General features: G+C 33.9%; 1 protein-coding gene across 2 annotated transcripts in view; it reads right to left on the bottom strand.

Moving 5' to 3' along the window:
- ZEB1 (zinc finger E-box binding homeobox 1) overlaps nucleotides 1-23,897 on the bottom strand; it is a 180,937-nt gene that overhangs the window by 21,130 nt on the left and 135,910 nt on the right. The window contains exons 3-4 of one of the 2 annotated variants that reach the window (XM_014783560.2): nucleotides 8,178-8,237; nucleotides 915-1,076 (exon numbers count right to left, since the gene is read on the bottom strand). In XM_014783560.2, coding sequence (XP_014639046.1) covers nucleotides 915-1,076; nucleotides 8,178-8,237 — 222 coding nt within the window. Of the gene's footprint in view, nucleotides 1-914; nucleotides 1,077-8,177; nucleotides 8,241-23,897 lie in introns of both variants that reach the window. The other variant, XM_004425250.2, reaches the window with a different exon arrangement.

The raw sequence follows: 23,897 nt of genomic DNA on the forward strand, positions 1-23,897 counted from the left end.
AATCTATCCATTAAACTGGGAACCCTGGAAAAATCAAAACAGATTTAATGTGGTATATCACACTGATTGATTTGCAGATGTTGAACCACCCCTGCAACCTTGGAATAAATCCCACTTGATCATGGTGTGTGATCCTTTTAATGTATTGTTGTATTCGATTTGCCAATATGCTGAATACAACGCAGTCTATATAGAAATCGAAATATAATGATGTACACCTGAAATTTATATACTGTTATAAACCAATGTGACCTCAATTAAAAACAAACATTTAGGATCTTAATACTTCAAGTATCCTTAAACATTCCAAGTAATCTTCCTACTTTTTGGTATAGATCTCACATAAAATTTCTTATAGGAATATTTGCATGCTATTTTCATCTGTTTCTAGTGCATGGAAGGGGCAGAACGACAGCCTATTCTTTTCAGGAGAGTATGAACACATTATTATTGCATTTTACCACTCTTATACTGGCTGTTCATATCAGAGTGGACTAAAGCAGATATAAAAAAACCCATTTGTCACCAAATTAGTATGTTTTGAACCAGACAACCATGTTTTGCTTGCTGGAAGAATAGTGGAAAAGAATCAAGGGGCAGTAAGGCTCATCCTAGTTCCCATCTGTACTACTTGCTGCCATGTAAGTGAATGGAAATCAATGTCCAGGCACTGTTCTAAGCATCTCACATGCAGTAGCATTACCACTATACACATGAGATGCCACTGATTTAAAACTATACTGTTATCATGGACAATGTTCCATGGATTAAAGAGATTACTCTCTACAGGCACCTGCAATAAATTTTGGTTTTCAATCATGTTCCCTAGAGTAGAGTAGGTTCCCATAGTAGAGTAACAGAAACAATAATCCTTTAAAGATGAAGACAAAACAAAACTGTGAAGCTCCATTTACCATTTTCATCATGACCACTGGCTTCTGGTGTGCCCTGCCTCTGGTCCTCTTCGGGTGCCTCAGGGTAAATGACAGCAGTGTCTTGTTGTTGTAGGAACTCTTCAACATTAGGATCATGGTTTTGTTCATTTTCTGCATCTGAGTCACATTCATCATCTTTTACTAAAAGAAATGCATACTTTATAAAAGCAATTTCACCACCAAGTTGTTACAAAGTTTTTCTAAATAAGAAATTGTTTACCTTGAGAGAATACATGATTGTTCTTGAATTTGTAGGAAATATTTACTGAAAATTATAAACAAAATTCACTCATTCTGTTATAATCTATTAAGAAATATTTTTGTTTTTATAAATTTAAAGTGTTATAAAAATCTTAAAATTTTCACAATATCCCTTTTAAGCTTTAGAGTTGTACTTTTATTCCATTTTACTGATAAACGAGACATAGAGAAAGTAATAGAGTTGACTGAATTCTAAATTTCTCAATCAATGATGAAGCAAGGAAAAGAGAAAACTTTAGTTCTCAAACCTTAGCCCTTCCTAGCAACGTACTGTATCATATTTACTTAGAGCTGTATTTAAATCTGAATCATTCTCTACACAAACCACTCTGAAGTTCAGTTCAGTTACGTGATTTCTTAGAAAATAGCTTTATCCATTCGTCCCTTGATGGGCACTTAGGTTGCTTCCATAAAGAAGCTGTGGTATATATACACAATGGAATACTACTCAGCCATAAGAAACGACGAAATCCAGCCATTTGTGACAACATGGATGGACATTGAGGGTATAATGCAAAGTGAAATAAGTCAGAGGGAGAAGGCCAAATACCGTATGATTTCCTTCATTAAGTAGTAGATAATAACAACAATAAACAAACACATAGGGACAGAGATTGGATTGGTGGTTACCAGAGGGGAAGGGGGGAGGGTGGAGGGTGAAAGGGATAATTCGGTACATGTGTGTGGTGATGGGTTGTAATTAGTATTTTGGTGGTGAACATGATGTAGTCCATGCAGAAATAGAAGTACAATGATGTACACCTGAAATTTTTGCAATGTTATAAACCAATGTTACTGCAATAAAAAAAAAAAAAAAAAAAAAAAAGAAAATAGCTTTAATAGTTATCTATAGTTAGACAGATTTCTGATAAGAGTCAAAGAGTATCAAATTGATAAAACTGCTTCTTATCTCCTCTAGTATTCATATACAAACAAGGCTATTCTTTATTTCTGCCTCAATAAATGTTTAACTGTGAGATTAAGGCAGAGGCATTTTTTCCCTGAGTTAGAAAGGTTCAGGAGCTCATAGAGCGTATTCCCTGTGAGCAGGGCCGGAGAGCACCCCGGAATTTCTAAAGCAGTGCTGCTACACTATGGTTTGCCCCATTGCTTCCAGCGGCTCCAGAGGACAGTGTCTGCTCCATGCTGGGGTAACTGTAAGTGTTAGCGTGGCTCCCAAGCATCTCACGGCTGACTTCTTTATACACTTCAGACTGAACTGTCAGTTCTAAATTTGTTAAACAGCACTTCGCAGAAGACTGAAATTGGGCCAAATTAAAATGGTGATGTATGCGCATCTTTTTGTTCAACAGTTATTAAACAATCTTGTTAAATCTTCTGCACAGTAGAAGTAACTGAACTCCCCAGGGTGGCTGCTGTTTAAAACCTTAGAGCCAATGACATAGTAATAATGGTGACCTGTTCAATTTCCCCCCTTTTTAATATAGCCAATAGCTATCAATCATTTAGCATCTGCTATATACTGAGAATTGTATTATCTAGTTCATGCCAACAGTGACCAAACTGGTGTTCCTGGATCCAGGGGTAAATGAAGACTCTAAAAGGTAAGCTGGTGCTGTTGGTTTTAAGGGAATCTATGTCCAGATCCTCCACTTTCATGTATGTTCTTAGAATCCTGAAGGTTCTTCCTTCTACCCTCCGTTTTTCACAGTACCCTTTGCTCCAACTTAAAAGAAAAAAGAAAAAAGGCATAATCCCTCCATCCACCCAGTACATTAATATGGTGCATTGTCTTGGAGTGTAAAAACCTCCAAATTGCCAAAGGAAAAAAAAAATAAAAATAGTGACAGGGGAAAACCTTTTTTATTGATTAATCAAGGCAACACAGAACCTCTATTGACCTTCCAGTCTTTCCCGTTTACATGGATTTCTATCAGGAGTAAAGCATGGCAACGGAAATAAGGATATTTTGGCCCTAGTTGGGAAGCTCTGAGATCAGCTATATAATGATAGGGAGGGAGAGTGATTTTCCTTTAATGGCCTCACCTGCTCCGCTCCCTAACTATTACTAAAGAATTCATTGCTCTTCAGGAGCCTGGTGAGAGCAAAGCAGAGTATTCCGAAAAATCGTTCCTAGGATCTGTCATTAGCTGGACAGATTTTTGAAGAGCTAAAGCAGTACAAGTCAGTGTCACTGAGTCTTTTCAATGTAACTTCAAACTTAAGCCAGATAAAACTCATGGATGAAATTTGTATTTTATGATTTCTTATAGATTCGATGTAAATTTCACAAATAGTTAAAAATATTTTTATCAAATCATATTATAAAATATTTATTTCAATTAAACAGCCTCCACTTATAAAATGCTTATATTTTCTATATCCTAGTATCTATATCTATATCTATCTCTCTATATGTTGCTGGAATAATGAGTTTTTAAATAGTATACCTTTTTCAGAATTATATAGTCTGTATTTTATACATGAACCTTGCATCTTCAATAAGTTATAAACTTAATTATACACTGACTGGTTCTAAATGTACTCTTTTGGAGACAAAGATTTTTATAACAAAAATTAGATTAGATTTATATAATCTTAATCTCACTATTGAAGAATCTACTTTTAAAAGATGCATTTATTTATACTTTATATATTCTCCTCATTATTTAGAATTTATATATTCCTCATAGAGGAAATTTTTATAAAATTCCTCAAAATGTATATTGATACATTTATTTGAATTAGACAAATGAAGACACACTTTTTTCTGACAGAAAATCTGATTTTGCTGATTGGTATAACAATGATAACTGGCTTTGCTAGTTAGGGTATTAGGTAGAAATTTTCCAGAAACTGAATGAACTAAGTCTGTAGCTCTAAGGTATTGATGAAAATATAGTTAGTTCATGTGGTAAGATAAAAGGATTTTTATAAAAAATGTATTGGCAAAAGGTACTGAAATGAATAATATTTCAATTTCCCCACTAATTTCTGAATATATTAAACAAAGTGCCTCTAGGTGAGGGGAAAAAAATAATAAAAGCCAAACAGAGGTATCATCACTCCTTTGATAAGTAAGGATGGGTAAAGCCTTTTTGGTATATGTCCCAGAAAATGAGGGAGTAAATGATTCTAATAACTGAGAAACAAGTCCTTCAGCGAATTAGGTGGCTTTGAATTTTTGCTTTCAACAAAATTGAAGTAGCATTTAATAGAATTGTCAGTTGACAGGACATTAAAAATATTTTTATTGATAGATAACCATAACTCTTTGCATTTAATTCTGAAGATGTGTAAAGAATTGAGTAACTCATTTATAACAAAAATGTATTTCATCTTTTTATTTATGAGAATAAGGCTATCCCAGTGCTAAACAAAAAATAACAGAATTAATGCTGAACATTTTTTCTTCTAGAAATAAGTAACATCAAACTATTGATATATGACCTAACTGAAAGATACTTCAGCTCCTTTAATCTCATTTCCAGTAACATTTTTCCTTAATAATTATTTATTAAAATTTGTAATGTACTCATGTTGTGATCAACTGTGCAGTACTAATAATTACAGGATAAATCAATCCATAAATTTTTTTTAAATCTTAAGAGCCTTGTGGTCCCTGGAAATTAAAGAGAAATTTCAATTTCAATTTATATACATGTTTTTCTTGTAAAGAAATGACAGTTGATCAAATATACCTTTACACAGGAAATATATACTATGTTAGCATGAGTTCAAGGAGTAAACATTATGATCTAACAATCATGACTTTTAAGGAAGAGCTTATTCATATGTTAAAAAAATGAATGATAGGTATTAAATTGCTATAGATTTCACATGTAAGAGTGATGTTAAAAATGGCATGTTTAATATGTCACAAGTTAGACTGTTAACTACTTACACTTAAAATGAAGAATTTTATATGTCTATTAAGAAATTTGTGAGGCAGTACATAGTTTTCAGAACATACATTTGGAGGATAATAATAGTACCTCTTAGGGTAGTTGTGAGAATTAAATTAATTAATGGGCTTAGTACTGTACCAGGCACATAGTAAGTGCTATGTACCTGTTAGCTATTTTCCTTTTTTTTTTTTTTTTGTGAGGAAGATCAGCCCTGAGCTAACACCCATGCTAATCCTCCTCTTTTTGCTGAGGAAGACCGGCTCTGAGCTAACACCTATTGCTAATCCGCCTCCTTTTTTTTTCCCCCAAAGCCCCAGTAGATAGTTGTTTGTCATAGTTGCACATCCTTCTAGTTGCTGTGTGTGGGACGCGGCCTCAGCATGGCCGGAGAAGCGGTGCGTCGGTGCGCGCCTGGGATCCGAACCCGGGCCGCCAGTAGCAGAGCGCGCGCACTTAACCGCTAAGCCACCGAGCCGGCACTAGCTATTTTCTTTAAAGCAGTCCTGCAAGCTGAGCACTATAATTCCGCAATTAAAATTTTTCCTAATAAAAAAATTAGAGTCAGAAAAGTTACGTAACTTTTCCAAAATCACACAGTAAAAAAGTATTACTATTAGAGCAGACAATTTGGTATTAGGCGTCTGGTATCAAATCCTGGGCTCTTTCTAACTATACTGTCTCCACAAACCTGCATTTACCAAACCAATTTCAAGCTGAGACCAGATATTCTGCAGTTTTACACATAAAATTTAAACTGCTGCATGTTGTGAAAAGGTCAATTATAAAGCAAAATTCCTAGTCTTAAGACAGATGAACTTATGTATTTAAATACCAGAAAGATAAGCAAATACACAGAAACATATAATGATAATTTGGTTTTCTTTTAGATATGACAAAACTCAGAGCTGATTGTCAAAGTATAAAACTATAGGGTCATAACCACAAATTAGAGAGAGCAAGCACGGAGAGACAAATGTTTACTATAAAGACTAAAACATTTTATTTAGCCATCAATATTTTATTTCCATTAGAATAAAGTATCCTTAGATTTCCTCCTATTTTTATCCTCCATCTTTGAAACTCTGTAAAACTATTAACTATATAAACGAAAAAGGGATGCTCTGAAGGAACAAAGGATGTTTTGCGTGGATTTTTGACTCTCTGAATACTAAGCTGAGACTACAGTTGTCCTAACTTCATGAATTACAAAAGGAAGTCAACTTTGTCAGAAAGGATCTGACAAAGTTCTGAACTAACGATGGTGACCTGTGAACAATGTTTTGTTTATTTTGTCAGCACATTATTCCCTAGAAGTCAAGGAAGTAACAGAAGCAAACGCAAAGCATAATTTTAAAGTTTAACTGCTCAAAAGTCTTAAACTAATTTCCATCCTTATTTACTTAAAACTACACATATTCAACTTTACTAAGGGTCTGCTTCCTCCTAACTCCCCATGTTCTGGGGAAACCCTGCAGCAGGGATCATCTTCTCGTTCCGCAGAGGGGGCGGTAACCGTAACGTCAGCAGCAACTTTCACTAATAGTACAAGGTTACTCTACTTTCAGATGTAATTCTTTTTTTTGAGAGAATTTATGTACTAATCAGTACTTCAAACTGAAAGAATTAATTTACGTTTGTAGTGAACAGCAAACTGAGGTAAAATACTATAAACTTGGAACTGTGAATGTCTTTTTCGATAGTATTTTGCCTAAAAGGGCAAACGATCTTCTGTCACTCTGGTAATAACTATCATCAAAGTTTAACATTAGGTAAAAGAGTAATAAACAGCATTCTTTTGTGTTCATTAACACTATTTTACTGACAACAAATATCCAGTTTAAATATTTTATGTAATGTGTAAGGCTCCCAAATATTTGATAACAAACATACCTGCATTCATTATTCATGCAAGTTAAACACAGCAAATTAAAGACTGAATATAAAATCTTAGGCTGCAGCACCATAAATTATCACATATTCCATTATTATTTAATTATTTTGGATGCACCTTTAATAACAGCACAAAGATTTACTCTTTGTTTTACAGAACCCACTGACAAGTATGGGAGTGCTAATGTTTATATTATAGGTGAAAATCTACTTTTGACACATTACTATGAAACATACTCATTTTACATAATAAAAGAATTTATATAGCTCTATGGAATATTCCTAAAATGCACTGCAAAGAAAAAAAACTATAAATGTTAAACCAAAGAAGAGACGAAAAAAACAGAAAATTTAATTAAAACTATGTGATAGCAATATCTAATTTATGGTTGAATATACAAAATATGATTATACTGCTTTCAAGTACTGTATTTTGAGGAAATGTTTAATAATTTGGAATTCAGTTTTGATATTTACATTCTATGCGTTCTAGCTGACTTACACGACAATAAAAAGTGCCTGGTAGTATCACACATAAGATCTGGATTTAAGTTTTCCACTTACTCTTTTGCTTCTTAAATCTGATTTGAATCCATTTTAGAGGAATAGCCTTAAGTCTCAGGGAGTATGTATTTTTAGTCACCTAGAAGCAAATTTCCTTGTTTATTATAATTCAACTTCATTTTGGCCTTTTTCAATCATAGAAATTACAAGAAAAAATTTTGATTCTCTTGTTTGCTGTGACATGTTATCTTAACATATCAATATTCATGATTCTCATCTGGTTTATAGATAATCCATGATATTTGCTTATTCTCTCTTCTGTTTTCTGTCTTGTGGGCAATTCACTGCAGATCCTGGTAACTAATAATGAAACTCAGAATAGTTAGATCTGCATTTCTATAACTTTGGTAAAAAATCTGATAGAAGTTCAAATCATCATTCAAACATTTATTTTTTGTATTTCTGTAGACTACTATACTTCTCATCCTTATAGAATGGAAAATCTGCTGTATTATGTGAATCTGTATGTTTACATTATATTTAAAGAATATAAACTAACTTTTCATACAGCACGCCATATGCCTAGCTACTTAAACACTTAAGGAGGCCAAGATAAAAGAGGAGGAAACACACCAAACTCAGGACTCACATGCAAAAACCAGTGACACAAAAGACCTTGTTCAAAGACTACATATGAAAGCAAATGGCAAGAGTGTACCTGTACATCCCGCTTCACCTGCCTGAGCTTCAGGCCCCAGGATTTCTTGTCCTTCCTTTCCTGCTAAAATCAAAGAACAAAGGATTAAACTAGATTCATGTGTCACAAACATTTTAACTTCTAGAAACCAAAAGGAAACTTTTAGATTATATTTAATTTGGACTTTTTCCTTACTGGAATTTTTCCTTTTTATAAGTATTGTAATGTGCCCTTGAAAAGTTTTTTAAAGAGATTAAGCAGGAAGCCTTACCAAACTCACAAACATATGACAGAGAAGCAATTAGTGCAGATTTATATACAATTCCAGAATTATACATATATTAGAATAATTGTATTGGGAGTTTAGTATTTTTCAGGTGAGGAGCTCTACCCATAGGTTGCACGATTCCTTTTTTCATTTCTTCCCCAAAGCACAAATTTCTATGTTCTAGGCGCTTTATAAATTTATTTCCTTTAACCTTCATAACAACCTGTTTTATAAGTTAAAAAAAACAAAACCCAAACTTGAGGCTCGAAGGGGTTAAATAACTTGCCCAAGGACACTCAGCTAGTAGGTCGTAGAGGTGGAATCTGAGTGAGGTCTGAAGGGCTCTGGAACCTGCTTTCCAGCACACCCCACCTGTCTAACTGAGGGCCAGCGCACCAGAAAACAGACGGGACCAAACTCGGCGTGTCCAGAGTGAACACGTAAGGCTCTCTACTTTTTCTTCCACTCTATTTATTATTCTAACTGCTGATAAATAGTAATGAGTAATAACAGTAGTACTGATCAACATTTTTAGATGTCTGTTATCCTCCTCTGCCACCTATATGTTTATTGTGGGCTGACTGAAGTATTCTATACAGAGTAAGTTCAGAGTAAATACGCATATTATTTGGCAACTAGAAAGTCTGCTTTACATATTTAGGTACATTTTATTTATTATAAGAGTTTATTAAGAGCATATGCATATATGAAAGATATGAAGGAGTTAAAAACTGCTTTTATTAAAATTATTAGCAGAGTATATTCCATAATTATGATCAGAATACTTAAAAAGTCATATAAAACATCATGTAGTTATCTGCACCCCAATCAAACCCCATTGAATATGTCAGTCAAAATCTTGATGTAGATTTCCCCTAAGTTTGATAATTGAATTGAGAGATGGAGCACTAATCAAGTAAAATCTTTGCGCAAATTAGAGCATGTATTTCTTTAAGTGCCTTGGATTATCGGGTAGATTTATTCAGCAGATTTTCTTTACTCATTAACTTTTATATTAGTACTTAAAGATGATCACTATGTGAAAAATAGTTAAAATATGCACAAACCTCTTTAGATCAGCATTAAAAACAGTGTCTAAAGTAGATAATGAGATTAACTTCTGCTGAAGAATTCTCATTTTATACTTGCCATCAGTCAAATGACAATTTAAAAATCCCTGGTAAAGTGTGTACAATACTGTGGGATAAACACCAGAGTTTGTGAAGTGTCTGAAAGTCTTTAACATCCTTTTTTTCTCTCTCTACAAAGCATTACTTAAACTAAAATAATAAATAGTATGCCAATTGGGTAATTATATGACAGTAATATAGTTACTTATTATTATATATCTATGCCCTTTATTTCTTCTCAAATGAAAATCAAAACAGCCAGAGTTGTTATCTGCTAAGGTGGAAGATAACACTGGTATTAAAGATTAAAATGATATTTTAGACACTACTAATTTTTCTACTAAAGTTATTATTATAGCTAATTTAAAAACTTTCTGCAATTCAATTAAATTATTTATTCACTTCTTCATTTCTACTTTCAATAAAATGTAGCCTCCCTGGATGAGCACTTAACATACTTCAAAATGTGGTCCCAGACTTATCTACCACAATTTAAAAACTGGAAATCTCCATTCTTTCTCTCATTATTGGGGCTGGAATTTCAGTTGAATAACTAAAACCATGTTTTCTAAAGAAAACAGAAAAGATCCCAATGCTAGCCTATAACATGAACACACCTCTTGCACTGCAGAGTGCTTCCCAGGGATAGGCTCCTTCCTGCGTCATCCATGGACCAGCAGGAGAGTGCATTGGAACAGGGTGTATTTTTCAAGCAGTATTCTCCCTCGTGTATTCTAATCTTACTTCTAGTTTAGGCAATATAAGGGGAGTAAAGTGGTAGAATCTACTCATACATAAGACTTTCTCTCCTGTAAGACTTAATAATGTCAACATATTATGGTTGACTAATCTAAATGCAATTTAGAAAGGAAAACTAGAATGCTTGTAAGGCTTTTGAGTTTAGTCTAAATTCCAAAGCAAATACATAAATGAGAAAGACTCTGAAGTAACAAGACTTTGTTTTTTCAAATAATGGCAAAATATAGCTGAAAAATAAGTCATGAAATACTACTCAGCAATAAAAAGGAAGAAACTATTGATACATGCAAGAACTTAGATGAATCTACAAGAAATAACGGAGAGTGAAAAAAGCCAATCCAAAAGTTACATACTCTATGATTCCATTTATATAACATTCTTGAAATGACAAAATTATAAAAACAGAGATTAGATAAGTGGTCGCCAAGGTTAGGGATGGGGTGGAGGGGAGAGGAGGAGAGGGTGGGTATAAAAGGCACCGAGGGAGCCCTGTGGTGATGGAATTGTTCTTTATCTCGCCTATATCAGTGTCCATACTCTGGTTGTGATATTGTACTATAGTTTTGAAAGATGTTACCACTGGGGGAAACCGGGTAAAAGGTACACAGGATCTCTGTATTATTCTGAATCTAAACTATTTGTGAATTATCTGTGAATCTATAATTATCTCAAAATTAAAAGTTTAATTAAAAAAGTCAAAGACAAATATTACAAATTCAGATCAAAAGAGATAGTGCTTGTTCGTTTTGCCATAAGATGAAATTCCTAGTAAGTAAAAACAAGGATGGCAAATGCAATTCATTTTTATCAAAAATCTGGAAGACGTACTATAAATGGGAAGATAGAACAGCTCAAAGTACAGGATCAATTATTTAGCACATGTTCTAAATTCTAAAACAAGAATTCCAAGTACCACTGAACTGTAAGTGATTCCTTCCACCTCCTGGCCTGGATTCAAGGCAGCCTAAAACCTAGAAGTGGGCACTGGGGCATGGCAGAGAGAGCTCTAGGAAAAATCCTCTGATTTAGGCTCAAGGAGCAGGAAAGGGCTCAAAGAAGGGAAAAATACTCATTTTTTCCCTCTAGTCTCTCGTGTCGCAGCCCCAAGGTCATCACAAGGTAGTAGCAGAGATCATGGTGACAACAAGGGCCTAAAGGTACCTAAGACTCCAAGGGAGGGGAACTTTGTTCTCCAATCAGAGCAGTGGCCCCAAGAGGACAGTACAAACTTCCATTGAGTTCTTCCTCCTCCTGTCTTCTTGCAGCTCTTCTTCCTGCAACCATAGTTGCAGGAAGTATGTGGCTAAGTATGGCAAATAAAGGCCCAGATTTTTGGATAAAAGACTGAAAAGGAGAGTCTCAGGGAACTGAAAGCACTGGGGAGATCATGGAAAGGGAGGAGCACAGGAAAGTGACCCCATAAAGTTGTTTGTGAACTCCTGGGTTCATGCCCAAACTTCAGGTGTGGATCTGACCATAAACTTTGAGAACTGAAGTACAAAATAAGAGCTGCCACTGTGTGGCACAGATCTGAAAAGCACTGCAAAGGCTTTGAAAACTAAACTCATATTTGAACCACAACCCACAGAAAGTTGGCTGGAACTTACAGCCTGATATAACTGAGTAAGTTGCCTGCTAAACCAAAAATATATAAATTCTCTACAGGGTTTAAATAAGACCAAGAGTCTCATAAGATAATACTCAAAACGTCCAGGATACAATCCAAAATTACTTCGCATATGAAGAACCAGAAAAATCTCAACTTCTACAGGAAAAAACGATCAAAAGATGGCAACACTGAGAAGTCACAGATGTTGAAATTATAACACAAAAACTTTAAGCCAGCTATTATACAAGTGCTCCAAGAAGTAAGGGTAACTTGAAAAGAGTGGAAAGACATAAAGGCTCAGCAAATTCTCATCAGCAAACAGAAGATATAAATAAGAACCAAAAGGAAGTTTTAGAACTAAAAATACAGTAACAAAAATTTTTAAAAAATCACTGGATGAGATCAATACCAAAATGGAGATGAAAGAGGAAAGATCAGTGAACTTGACAGTATACCAATTCCAATCTGAACAGAGAGTAAAAAGATTATAAAAATAAACAGAGTATCAGAGATGTATGGCACAACAAAAAAATGTCTAACATTGCTGTCATTGGAGTACCAGAAGGAGAAGAGAGAGTATGATGCAGAAAAAAAATTTGAAGAAATAATGCCCAAAAACTTTCCCAGTTTAACAAAAGACACAAACCAATAGATTCAAGAAGTTAACTGAATCTCGAACAGGATAAAGCCCCAAACATCCAGGTCTAGACCATCAATCAAACTCTGAAAAGTAAAGTTAAAAAAAAATCCTGAAAAGAGCCAGAGAAAGTGATACATAACCATAAGGGAACAATGATTTAAAAGACAGCAGATTTATCATTATAAATCAAGGATTCCATAAGGAAGTGGAACATTTTTAAAGTGCTAAAAGAAAAAACTCTTAACCCAAAATTCTATCGCCAGTGAAAATATACTTCAGAAACAAAGGTAAAATAAAGACCTTCTCAGATGAAGAAAAACTAACAGAGTTCATTGCCAGCAGACCTGATCTAAAAGAACTGCTAAAGGAAGATCTTCAGAAGGAACGAGAAATGACATGAGAGGGAAATTTGGAATGTCAGGAATAAAAGAGAACAAGAGAAATGATGTGGTACATATGACAACTACAACACAAAGGAGAGAGGATAATGGAATCTATATGGAGGTAAGGTTTCTATATTTCACTTGGAGTGGTAAAATACTGATTCTAAGGAGACTGACAGAAAAGTTAAGTACGTACATTCTAATCTATAGAGCAACTAATAAAAAATCTATAGAAAGAGAAATAGTCAAAAATGAAATAAATAAATGAAAATGGAATACTAAAACATATTCAAATAATCCAAAAGAAGGCAGGAAAGGAGAAACAGAAGAATGAAAAAACAAAGGGAACAAACAGAAAACAAATAATACAAGGGTAAACCTAAATCCAAATTATCAAAATTTACATTAAATATAAATGGTCTAAACAAGCCAATTAAGGGACAGAGGCTGTCAGAATAGATTTAAAACCAAGCTCCATCTGTAGCTCTCTACAAAAATGTCATTTCAAATATATGATATAGATAGGTTAAAAGTAAAAGAATGAGAAAAGATAAACCATGCAAAAACTAATTAAAAGAAAACTAGTGTGACTATTTTCATATCAGATGAAGTAGATTTTGGAAGTAAGAAAATTACCGGAGATACAGAGAAACATTATATAATGATAAGAGAGTTAATTCACCAAGAAGACATAACAATCTCAAATGTGTATGCATCTAGCAACAGAGCTTCAAAATATGTGACTGACAAAAGAGAAAGTAGAGGCAAAGCCATGATCATAACTGGAGACTTGAATATTCCTCTCACATTAACTGGCAGAACAAGCAGACAGAAAGTTAGCAAGGATATAGAGATAGGCAACATTAACAACTATCAGCTACAATTGGCATTTATAGACTATTCCACCCAACAACAGCAGAATACACATTCTTTTCAAATGCACATAGAACATTCATGAAGACAGACCATATCCAGGATGATACAACAAAACTCAACAAATTTAAAAGAAACGAAATCATACAAAGTATGTTCTCTGACCATCATGAATTTAAATTAGATATCAATAGCAGAAAAATCTTCAAACACTTCAGAAATTAACACACTTCTAAAGAATCCATGGGTCAAAGTGGAAAATGAAAAATAGCATACCAAAATTTGTGGGATGTATCTAAAACAGTGCTTAAAGGGAAATTTCTAGTATTAAATGCTTATTATAAAATAATGTCTCAAATCAAAATTCTAAGCTTCTCTGTTAAAAAACAGAAAAAAGTGGGAGCAAAATAAACGCAGAGCAAGCAGAAGGAAGGCAGTAATGAAGGCTGAAAATCGATAAAATTAAAAACAGAAAAACAGAAAAACAGAAAAAAAAACAATGAAACAAAAAACTGGTTCTTTGAAAAGATCAACCAAATTTAGTAAGACTGACAAATCAAAACATAGGGAAACCACAAATTACTAATATCATGAATGAAAAGGTAATATCACTACAGAGCCAGCAGATATTTAAAGGATAATAAGCAAATACTATGAGTTCAAGGAGTAAATATCATGATATACATTTCTCACTCTTAAAGAGCTTATTCATATTTTTAAAAAAATGATAGTAGGTATTAAATTGCTATGGATTTCACATATAAGAGTGATGTTAAAAATGTCAATGTTTTTAATATACTAGAAATTAGATTGTATGTAATAACTACTTACAATGAAAAATTTTATATGTCCACTAAGAAATGTGTGAGGCAGTATATAATCAGTTTACATAATATAAATTTGTAGGATTAATAACAGTACCTCTTAGGGTAGTTGTGAGGATTCAATTAATTAATTAATAGCCTGTACTAGTACTGTACCAGGCACATAGTAAGTGCTATATAACTGTTAGCTGTTTTTCTCAAAGCAGTCCCGTAAGGTGAACACCTCTACACACATACATTTGAAAACTTTGAAATGGATCAATTCCTCAAAAACTAGAAACTAATAAAATTCATCCAAGATGAAACGGCTAACCTGAATATTCTTGTAACTGCTTTAAAAATTAAATTCGTAGTTTAAAATCTCCCCCCAAAACAAAACAAAACAAAAAAAAAACTCTAGGCCCAGATGGTATCATTCGCAAATTTTACCAGACATTTAAAGAAAAAATAGCACTAAATTTAAACAATCTTTTCAAGAAAAGAAAAGAGAAAGGAACACTTTCCAACTCATCTTATGAGGCCAGCAATACCCTGATACCAAACCATATAACAATACTACAAAAAAAGAGAAATCCACAGACCAATATCCCTCATGAACACTGACACAAAAATCTTCAACAAAATATTACCGAGTCAAAGTCAGCAATATATAAAAAGAAAATGAGTAAGTGAGGCTTTCCAGGGAACCCAAGGTTGGTGCAATATTTGAAAATTCATTAATGCATTTCACTATATTAACAAGCTAAAGAAGCAAAACCACATGATCATATCAATTGATGCAAAAAAATTATGTGAAAAATTCAACATCTGTTCATGATGAAAATTCTCAGCAAACTAGGTATAGAAACTTACTCCATTTGATAAAAGGCATCTACAACAAACCTACAGTTAACATTATACTTAAAGGTAAAAGACTGAATACTTTCCTTCTAAGACTGGGAAAAAGGAAAAAGTCCACTCTCGCCACTGCTGACATCTTGGAATAAGTCAATAAAAAGAAATAAAAAGTTTATAGATTAGAAAGGAAAAAATAAAACTGTCTCTATTTGAGAAGACTGTCTACATAGAAATCCCAAGGGATCTACAAAAAAATTCCTAGAACTAGCAAGTCCACAGGATACAATGTCAACATACAAAGTCAATCATATTTGTATATAACAGCACTGAACAAATGGAAACTAAATTAAAAATAAAACATTCATGATAGTTTCTTCCTCCAAAAAAGAAATACATAGGTGTAAACCTCACAAAACATGTTCATGATCTGTATTTTGAAAGTAGAAAACACTGATGTAAGAAATCAAAGACCTATGCAGGATAAAAAATCAACATACAAAAATCAGCTGCATTTCTATACACTAATAATGAATTAGCTGAAACAAAAAGAAAACAATCTCATTTACAATAGCAACAAAACAATAAAATACTTGGGAATAAATTTAATCAAGGAGGTAAAAGATCTGTACACTGAAAACTATAAGACTTTGATAAAAAAAATTGAAGAAAATACAAATAAATGGAAAAATATCCTGTGTTCATGGACTGGAAGAAATAATATTGTTAAAATGTCCATACTATCCAGAACCATCTACAGATTCAATGCAATCCCTATAAAAATTCCAATGGTATTTTTTATAGAAATAGAAAAAAAACAATCCTAAAATTTTTATGGAATCACAAAAGATCCCGAATAGCCAAAGCAATCTTGAGAAAGAAGAATAAAGCTCAAGGTATCACACTTCCTGATTTCAAACCACACTACAAAGCTACAGTAATCAAAACAGTATGGTATTGGCATAAAAACAGACACATACACCAATGGAACAGAGTCAACAGCCCAGAAATAAACCCATGCATATACGGTCAACTAATATTTGACAAGGGAGCCACGAATATTCAAGGGAGAAAAAAAAGGCTCTTCAATAATGAAGCTGGGAAAACAGGATAGTCACATGCAAAAGTATGAAATTGGACTCCTTTCTTATACCATTCATAAAAATTAACTGGAATGGATTAAAGACTTAAATGTAAGATATGAAACCATAAAAATCGTAGAAGAATACATAGGGAAAAATCTCCTTGACATTGGTCTTGGCAATGATTTTTTGGATATGATACCAAAAGCACAAGCAGCAAAACAAAAAACAAGTGAGACTATATCAAACTAAAAAGCTTCTGCACAAAACAACAAATGATCAACAAAATGAAACGGCAATCTATGGAATGGGAGAAAATACTTGGAAACCATATATCTGAAAAGGGGTTAATATTCAAAATATACAATGAACCCATACAACTCGATGGCAAAAAAAAATCTGATTTAAAAATAGGCAAAGGATCTGAATAGACATTTTTTGAAAGAAGATATACAAATGGCCAACAGGTACATGAAAAAGTATTCTGTATCACCTACCATCAGAAAAATGCAAATCAAAACCACAATGAGATATTACTTGACACCTGTTACAATAACTACTGTGAAAAAGACAAGAGATTACAAGTGCTGGTAAAGATGTGGAGAAATGGGAACCCTTGTGCATTGTGATAGGAATGTGAATTGGTATGCCATTATGGAAAATAGTATGGAGCTTCCTCCAAAAAATTAAAAATAGAACTACCATATGATCCAGCAATCCCACTTCTGGGTATATATCCAAAGGAAAAAACAATGAGAATCTTGAAGAAATATCTCCACTCTCATATCATTGAAGCATTATTTACAATAGCCAAGACATGCAAACAACCAAAGCGTCCATCGAGAGATGAATGGATAAAGAAAATTCGGTGTATATATAGATATATACAATGGAATATTATTCACCTATAAAAAAGAAACAAATCCGCCATTTGCAACAACATAGATGAACCTTGAGGGGTTACACTAAGTGAAATAAGTCAGACAGAGAAAGACAAATATTGTACGATGTCACTTATATGCAGAATTTTAAAAAGTTATAGAAATAGCAAGTAGACTCGTGATTGCCAGGGGCTGGGGGTCAGGGGAAATGGGAGATGGTGTTCAAAGGGTACAGACTTTCAGTTATAAGATGAATAAATTCTGGGAAACTAATGTACGGCATGGTAAATGTAGTTAACAATATTGTATGGTATATTTAAAAGTTCTAAGAAAGTAGATCTTAAATGTTCTCACCACACACAAAAAAATGGTAAATATGTGAGGTAATGGATGTGTTAATTAACCTTATTGTGGTAATCATTTCATAATATAAATGTATATTAAATATCACATCGTACATCTTAAACTTACACAATATGTCAAATATATTTCAATAAAGTTGAAAAAGATAGGTTTTCTCACAAGCACACAAAAAATCAAAGGTTCAAATAAATGGAGAGAGATACCATGTTTATTAAGTGAAGACTCCACAACATAACAAAGATGCTAGTTCGCCCCAAATTGACCTACAGATTTAGCACAATTTAAATCAAAATCCCAGTAGGATTTTTTTTATATAGATAAGATTATTCTAAAACTCACATGGAAAGGCAAAGAAACTATACTAGTCAAAACAACTTTTAAAAAGAAAATTAAAGTTGGAGGAATAACATTACCTAATTTTAAGACTTACTATAAAGTACAGTATCAAGATTATGTGGTACTGGCAAAGGGACAGACATATAGATCAACAGAATAACAAGAGTCCAGAAATAGACTGCCAGAAACATGAACAATTAATTTCTGACAAAGATGCAAAGGCAATTCAGTAGAGAGAGGAGAGGCTTTTCAACAGTGTTGGAACAACTGGACATCTAACATCTAAAATAATGAACCTTACCTCAACCTTATATCTTATAAAAAATTATCTCAAAATAGATCACAGATCTAATAAAAAAACTGAAGGGCATAAAGGAGAAAATTCTGGTGATCTGGGATTACACAAAAAGTTTTTGGACATGACACCAAAACCATGATCCATAAAAGGAAAAACTGATAAAATGGACCTCATCGAAATCTAAAACTTTTGCTCTGTGAAAGACTAGGATAAGAGAATGAAAAGACAAGCTACAGACTGGGAGAAAATATTTACTACAACTATAAGGAACACTCAAAACTTAATAAAACAATTCGACTAGAAAATGCATAAAAGACATACATGAACAGACACTTCACTGAAGAGGATATTACAGATGGCAAATAAGCACATGAAAAGATGTTCAACTTCACTAGCCATTAGGGAAATGCAAATGAAAACAATACCTATTATAAAATCATGCCTATTAGAATGGATGAAGTAAAAAAATAACTGATAAAATCAAATACTAGTGAGGATGTGGAGAAACTGGATCTCCAATATATGAACTGGTGGGATGGTACAGCCACTGTGGAAAACAGTTTGGCATTTTTTAAAAACATTAAACATACATTTAACGTATGACTCAACAGTACCACTTCTAGGTAGTTACCCTAGAGAAACAAAAACCATGTTCACAAAAAACACACATACACTAACGTTTATAGCAGCTTTATTCATACTCTCTATAAACTGGAAACAATCCAAATGTCCTTCAATGGGTGAATGGGTAAATAAATTGTGGTATATCCATACAATGGAATACTACTCACCAGTAGACAAACTATTGATACACGCAACAACTTGAATGAAACCTCAAGGCATATTGATAGCATATTCAGTGTGTAAGCTGAATTATTATTATATTTCGATATTCTTTCTTTTGTTCTATTACTGTTTATTAAGAAAAATATTTTTGAAATCTCCCAACTTTTTTTCAGATATACTAATAAACCCAAGAAAAGGGGGTTTTGGCTTCATTTTGATCAGGATTTTAAAAAACTTTAAAATAATTTTAGACTTAACAGAACAGTTGTAAAAATAGTACAGACTTCCTATATACCCTTCAACCAGATTCCCTTAACAAAAATGTCTTACATAATCACAGTACTATTGCGAAAATCATTATACTAACATTAATATCATACTATTAACTAATGTACAGACCTTAGTTAACTTTGGCCAGTTTTCCCACTAATGTCATTTTTTTTTCTGGTTCAGAGACCAATTCAGGATCCCACATTGCATTTAGTTGTCACGTCTCCATAGTCTCCTCCAAAATTTGACAATCAATCAGTCTTTGACAAGTTGCTTTAGTCTTTCTTTGTTTTTTTATGACCTTGACATTGAAACTTTTTTTTTTTTTTTAAAGATTTTATTTATTTTATTTTTTTTCCCCCCAAAGCCCCAGTGGATAGTTGTATGTCGTAGCTGCACATCCTTCTAGTTGCTGTATGTGGGACTCGGCCTCAGGATGAACGGAGAAGCGGTGCCTCGATGCGCACCCGGGATCCGAACCCGGGCCACCAGCATCGCAGCGCGCGCACTTAACCACCAAGCCACAGGGCCGGCCCGACATTGAAACTTTTGAAGAGTACTGGTCCCTTATTTTGTAGGATGCCCCCAAATTTGATTCCTCTGATGTTTTCTAATGATTGGGTTGAGGAAATGTATTTTGAGCAAGAATACCTCTTAAGTGATATGTCTTTGCCAATGTATCTCACCAGTAGTATATGATGTCACTATGACTTATTCCTGGTGACATTAACCTTGGTGGTGTCGGCCAGGTTTCTTAATACTAGTTATTATGTCTTTCTTTATAATCTATAATTATCTGGTGGGGAAATATTTTGAGATTATGCAAATATCCTTTTTTCTCATTATACTTTCACTCACTAATTTTAGCATCCATTGATGATTCTTGCCTGCAACAATTATTACCATGGTGTTTGCCTAACAGTGCCTTTCCATTTCCCCAATTACTTCTTAATTTATCACTGGAATTATACTACAAGAAAGGACTTTCCCTTCTCCCCTATGTATTTATTTAAGTATTTATATCAATACAAATGCATGGATATTTATTTTATTCTATAGATTATAATCCAATACTATCATTATTTATTTTGCTGCTAAAATTGTTCCAGATTTGGCCATTGGGAGATCCTTGGCTCTTGTGTCCTTCTGACATGCCTTCATCCTTTTATTTTAGTACTTTCTTACTTATTGTTCCAGGTTTATCTTATATTTTCCCTACCTCAGTTCTAGAATCAGCTATTTCTGCAAGGAGCCTTGAGTATCTTCTATTGGAGAATGGTATTTGAATCCCAGATCTGGGCACTAGATATGCTCACTGCTACGGGGTGTCACTGCTTCTATGCATTCTCAGCAGACAGAGCTAGGACATATATGTATGCACCCTAACACCTGCATATACACCATCTCTATTTTTGTATCTATCTTTACATATATTAAGAACCATGAGTTCATACCGATAAACCTCCAATTCCAATTGAACACCACAAGGTTTATTCCAGTCTTCTCCTTTTCCCTTATTTGTAACTTCTTTCTCTGACAGTGAGAAATCTGGGTCTCATTATCCTCAATATATTTACTTATTTGTTCAATCCTAGTATACACATAAAGTACTTTCAGAATAACCCATCTTTGTGAGAAATGCATTTATTAACTAGAGGGAAAATGGAGACAGGGCACTAGGCATGGAGGGTGACACTTCTCTGAGTATACCTTTTTGTAGCTTACCTTCATAACCATGGCAGTTTCCCATACACAAAAAATAAATAATTTAACTCACTCAGCAGACAAGGAGAATGAAGAATGAAATGCCAACAGTAACAAATGAACCTAACTGTATTATAAATGAATTACATGACACATTGAAGGGGATGGGGAAGATAAGAAATAACCTGAGCAACTTTGGAAAACAATATTTTGAATATATACTGTAAGGCTAATGACAAAAAGAACTATACACACTTTACTCTGGGTAGCAGATTTGTTTGATCACAATTTTAAAGAGGGCGAGTTGTACAACTGAGGTTCAGCACTGGGGGGAAAAGCCCGAACTCCTTCATTAGTGCCACCTCTCAATACTGAGATCCGTAGAGGTACTTAAACATTAGTGCCGTACATTTAGTGGAAATGGAATTGGATCCCCTATAAGTAAAGCTAAAAAATACCTCTGGGTCACCTGGCCCAGTTTTTTCATTTTACAGATACAAAAGTGAAAGTCAAGGAACAGAGTGGTACAGCGAGGACTAGAAGCCGTGCGCTGAGCTTTCTCCACATCACACACCGTACCTTCAGCTGACAAAGATTCCAAAGAGGAGGTTAAACCGGATCCTGAGAGATGAGTACAGTTTGGTTCAGTGCTGAGTTATAAGTGATTGATGCATTCTTTGCACAGATGACATCATATTTTATTATAACTTGTGCCCAAGAAAGCCTTACTGCTATGGACTATAAGATCAGAATTTTAAATATTTTTATTACAAAGAAGTTTTCATTGCCTTAGAATTTTGTAAACATATAAATTTCTAGAGTTTTGAAAACTTCAAATCAGAAAAATGTTTAAGTCATTATTACCTGGATCATTTTTAAAAACATTGAGAAAAACCTAACATATTAAACAATATTTTATATTATCAGATTAGTTTTATATACCTTTTAGAAACTAAAAGAATGAAGGGCCTATAAACAGGTGTCTCAAAAGTAAGAGTGTGTATATTTAAAAACGTTTAACTGACACAAGCATGAGAGTTTTCAGCTGAACCACAAGAAGCTCTTGTAAGATGAGTATAGATGTGTTGGAACACTGCCAAGTTATACTATCTTCCCTGCAAAGAAAATTTAAAGTTGAGAGTATTTTAAGACAATAGGACTTAATTAACCAAGAAATTTTGTTTATTTTTGAAGGTGAACATGTCCTAGTTTGTTTAATATCTACAATAAAAATACTGCTTCTTCTATATTCTTCTAGAACTTGATCCTAACTTGAGATTTCATTCACAGATAAGAACAGCTTTTTAAAAGTACTTATGACATAGTTGCCATTTCAATAGCATACTAGATTTTCCAGTATACCTGAGAGCCTTGATTTATACCATACTACAGATCTGTGAATTCCAATTTCATGTGCTGGTGTCTAGCACAGCTACGTGTCACTGCCTACTTTCTTCTTTATTGTTTCCCCTTTTCCTTAAAAATCTTTCAAGTAACTAATTGGTATAGATGGTGTGGCTTCCTTTAGCTCAGCAATGTTACAGTGCCTTTGCTTCACTACTCCTTGCTCATCCTCAAGTAACTAGACAGGAAACTCTTCATTGAGCAACTGGCCTTCTAACCTGCCTTCTGAAGACCTAAGTTGCAGCTACTCTAGTTTCTAAGCAAAACAGTGCTAATCTCTTTCTTCAATAGCAGGAAATTTTACTTATTTATGTCTTCTTGAAGTTATAATAGTGATATGATCAAGACATCCTACAGTTTTTTACTTTGGGTAGTAGTTTATTAATAGGATCCACCAAAAAGTAAAGAACACAAGAAAAGCAGTGCAGATGGGTCTCATCAAAGAGCGGAACCTGAAAGTAACTGTGAACACAGTGGCACTCTGCCACGTATGTGGACTGCCCCATAGAGCAAGCTCCTCTTGTGGTAACTCAAGTTTTCTGTTTCTGCTTCAAGATCTGGTTGATTTGGACAACGATGTCCAATTTGGCAGATAAGTTTTCAAATTCAGTCACAAGGATCATCTTGAGGAGCAATAAAACAATTTGAGGATAGAAATTCTCTGGATCTGAAGGCTTGTTACATAAACTTTAATTTGAACTCAAGACTAATGGCCACTTAACAGTAACCAACTAAATGAACTATTAAGAGTTACTAACTTTGGTATTCATGAATTTAAATTAATTTACTGAGGACTCTGAATCAGTACTCTAGCAAGAAGTCTTGGTTGCCCTGCGTCACTGGGCAGTGTTGCAAATCTGCTGTGCACATTTTTACAGACATTTTAAAGATTTTATTTATTCATTTTTTTCCCCCCAAAGCCCCAGTAGATAGTTGCATGTCATAGGTTCACATCCTTCCAGTCGCTGTACGTGGGACTCGGCCTCGCGTTGGACGGAGAAGTGGTGCCTCGGGGCGCGCCCGGGATCCGAACCCGGGCCGCCAGCATCAGAGCACGCGCACTTAACCGCTAAGCCACGGAGCCGGCCCTTTACAGACATTTTAAACTCTAGCAATGGGAAAGGAGATTTTTTTTGTTTTTAAGGCATATTTTTTTTTATTGATGTTTTAATAGTTTATAACATTGTGAAATTTTGGGTTGTACATTTTTGTTTGTTCATCACCATATATATGGGCAAGGAGACTTTTTAACTGGTGGAATGCCAGAGTTATCTTGATTTGTGGTTTTCAGTGTCTG

This window comes from Ceratotherium simum, chromosome 32 (genome assembly GCF_057802395.1).
Source record: "Ceratotherium simum simum isolate JZ-2026a chromosome 32, ASM5780239v1, whole genome shotgun sequence".
In the NCBI taxonomy this organism is placed as follows: Eukaryota; Metazoa; Chordata; class Mammalia; order Perissodactyla; family Rhinocerotidae; genus Ceratotherium; species Ceratotherium simum.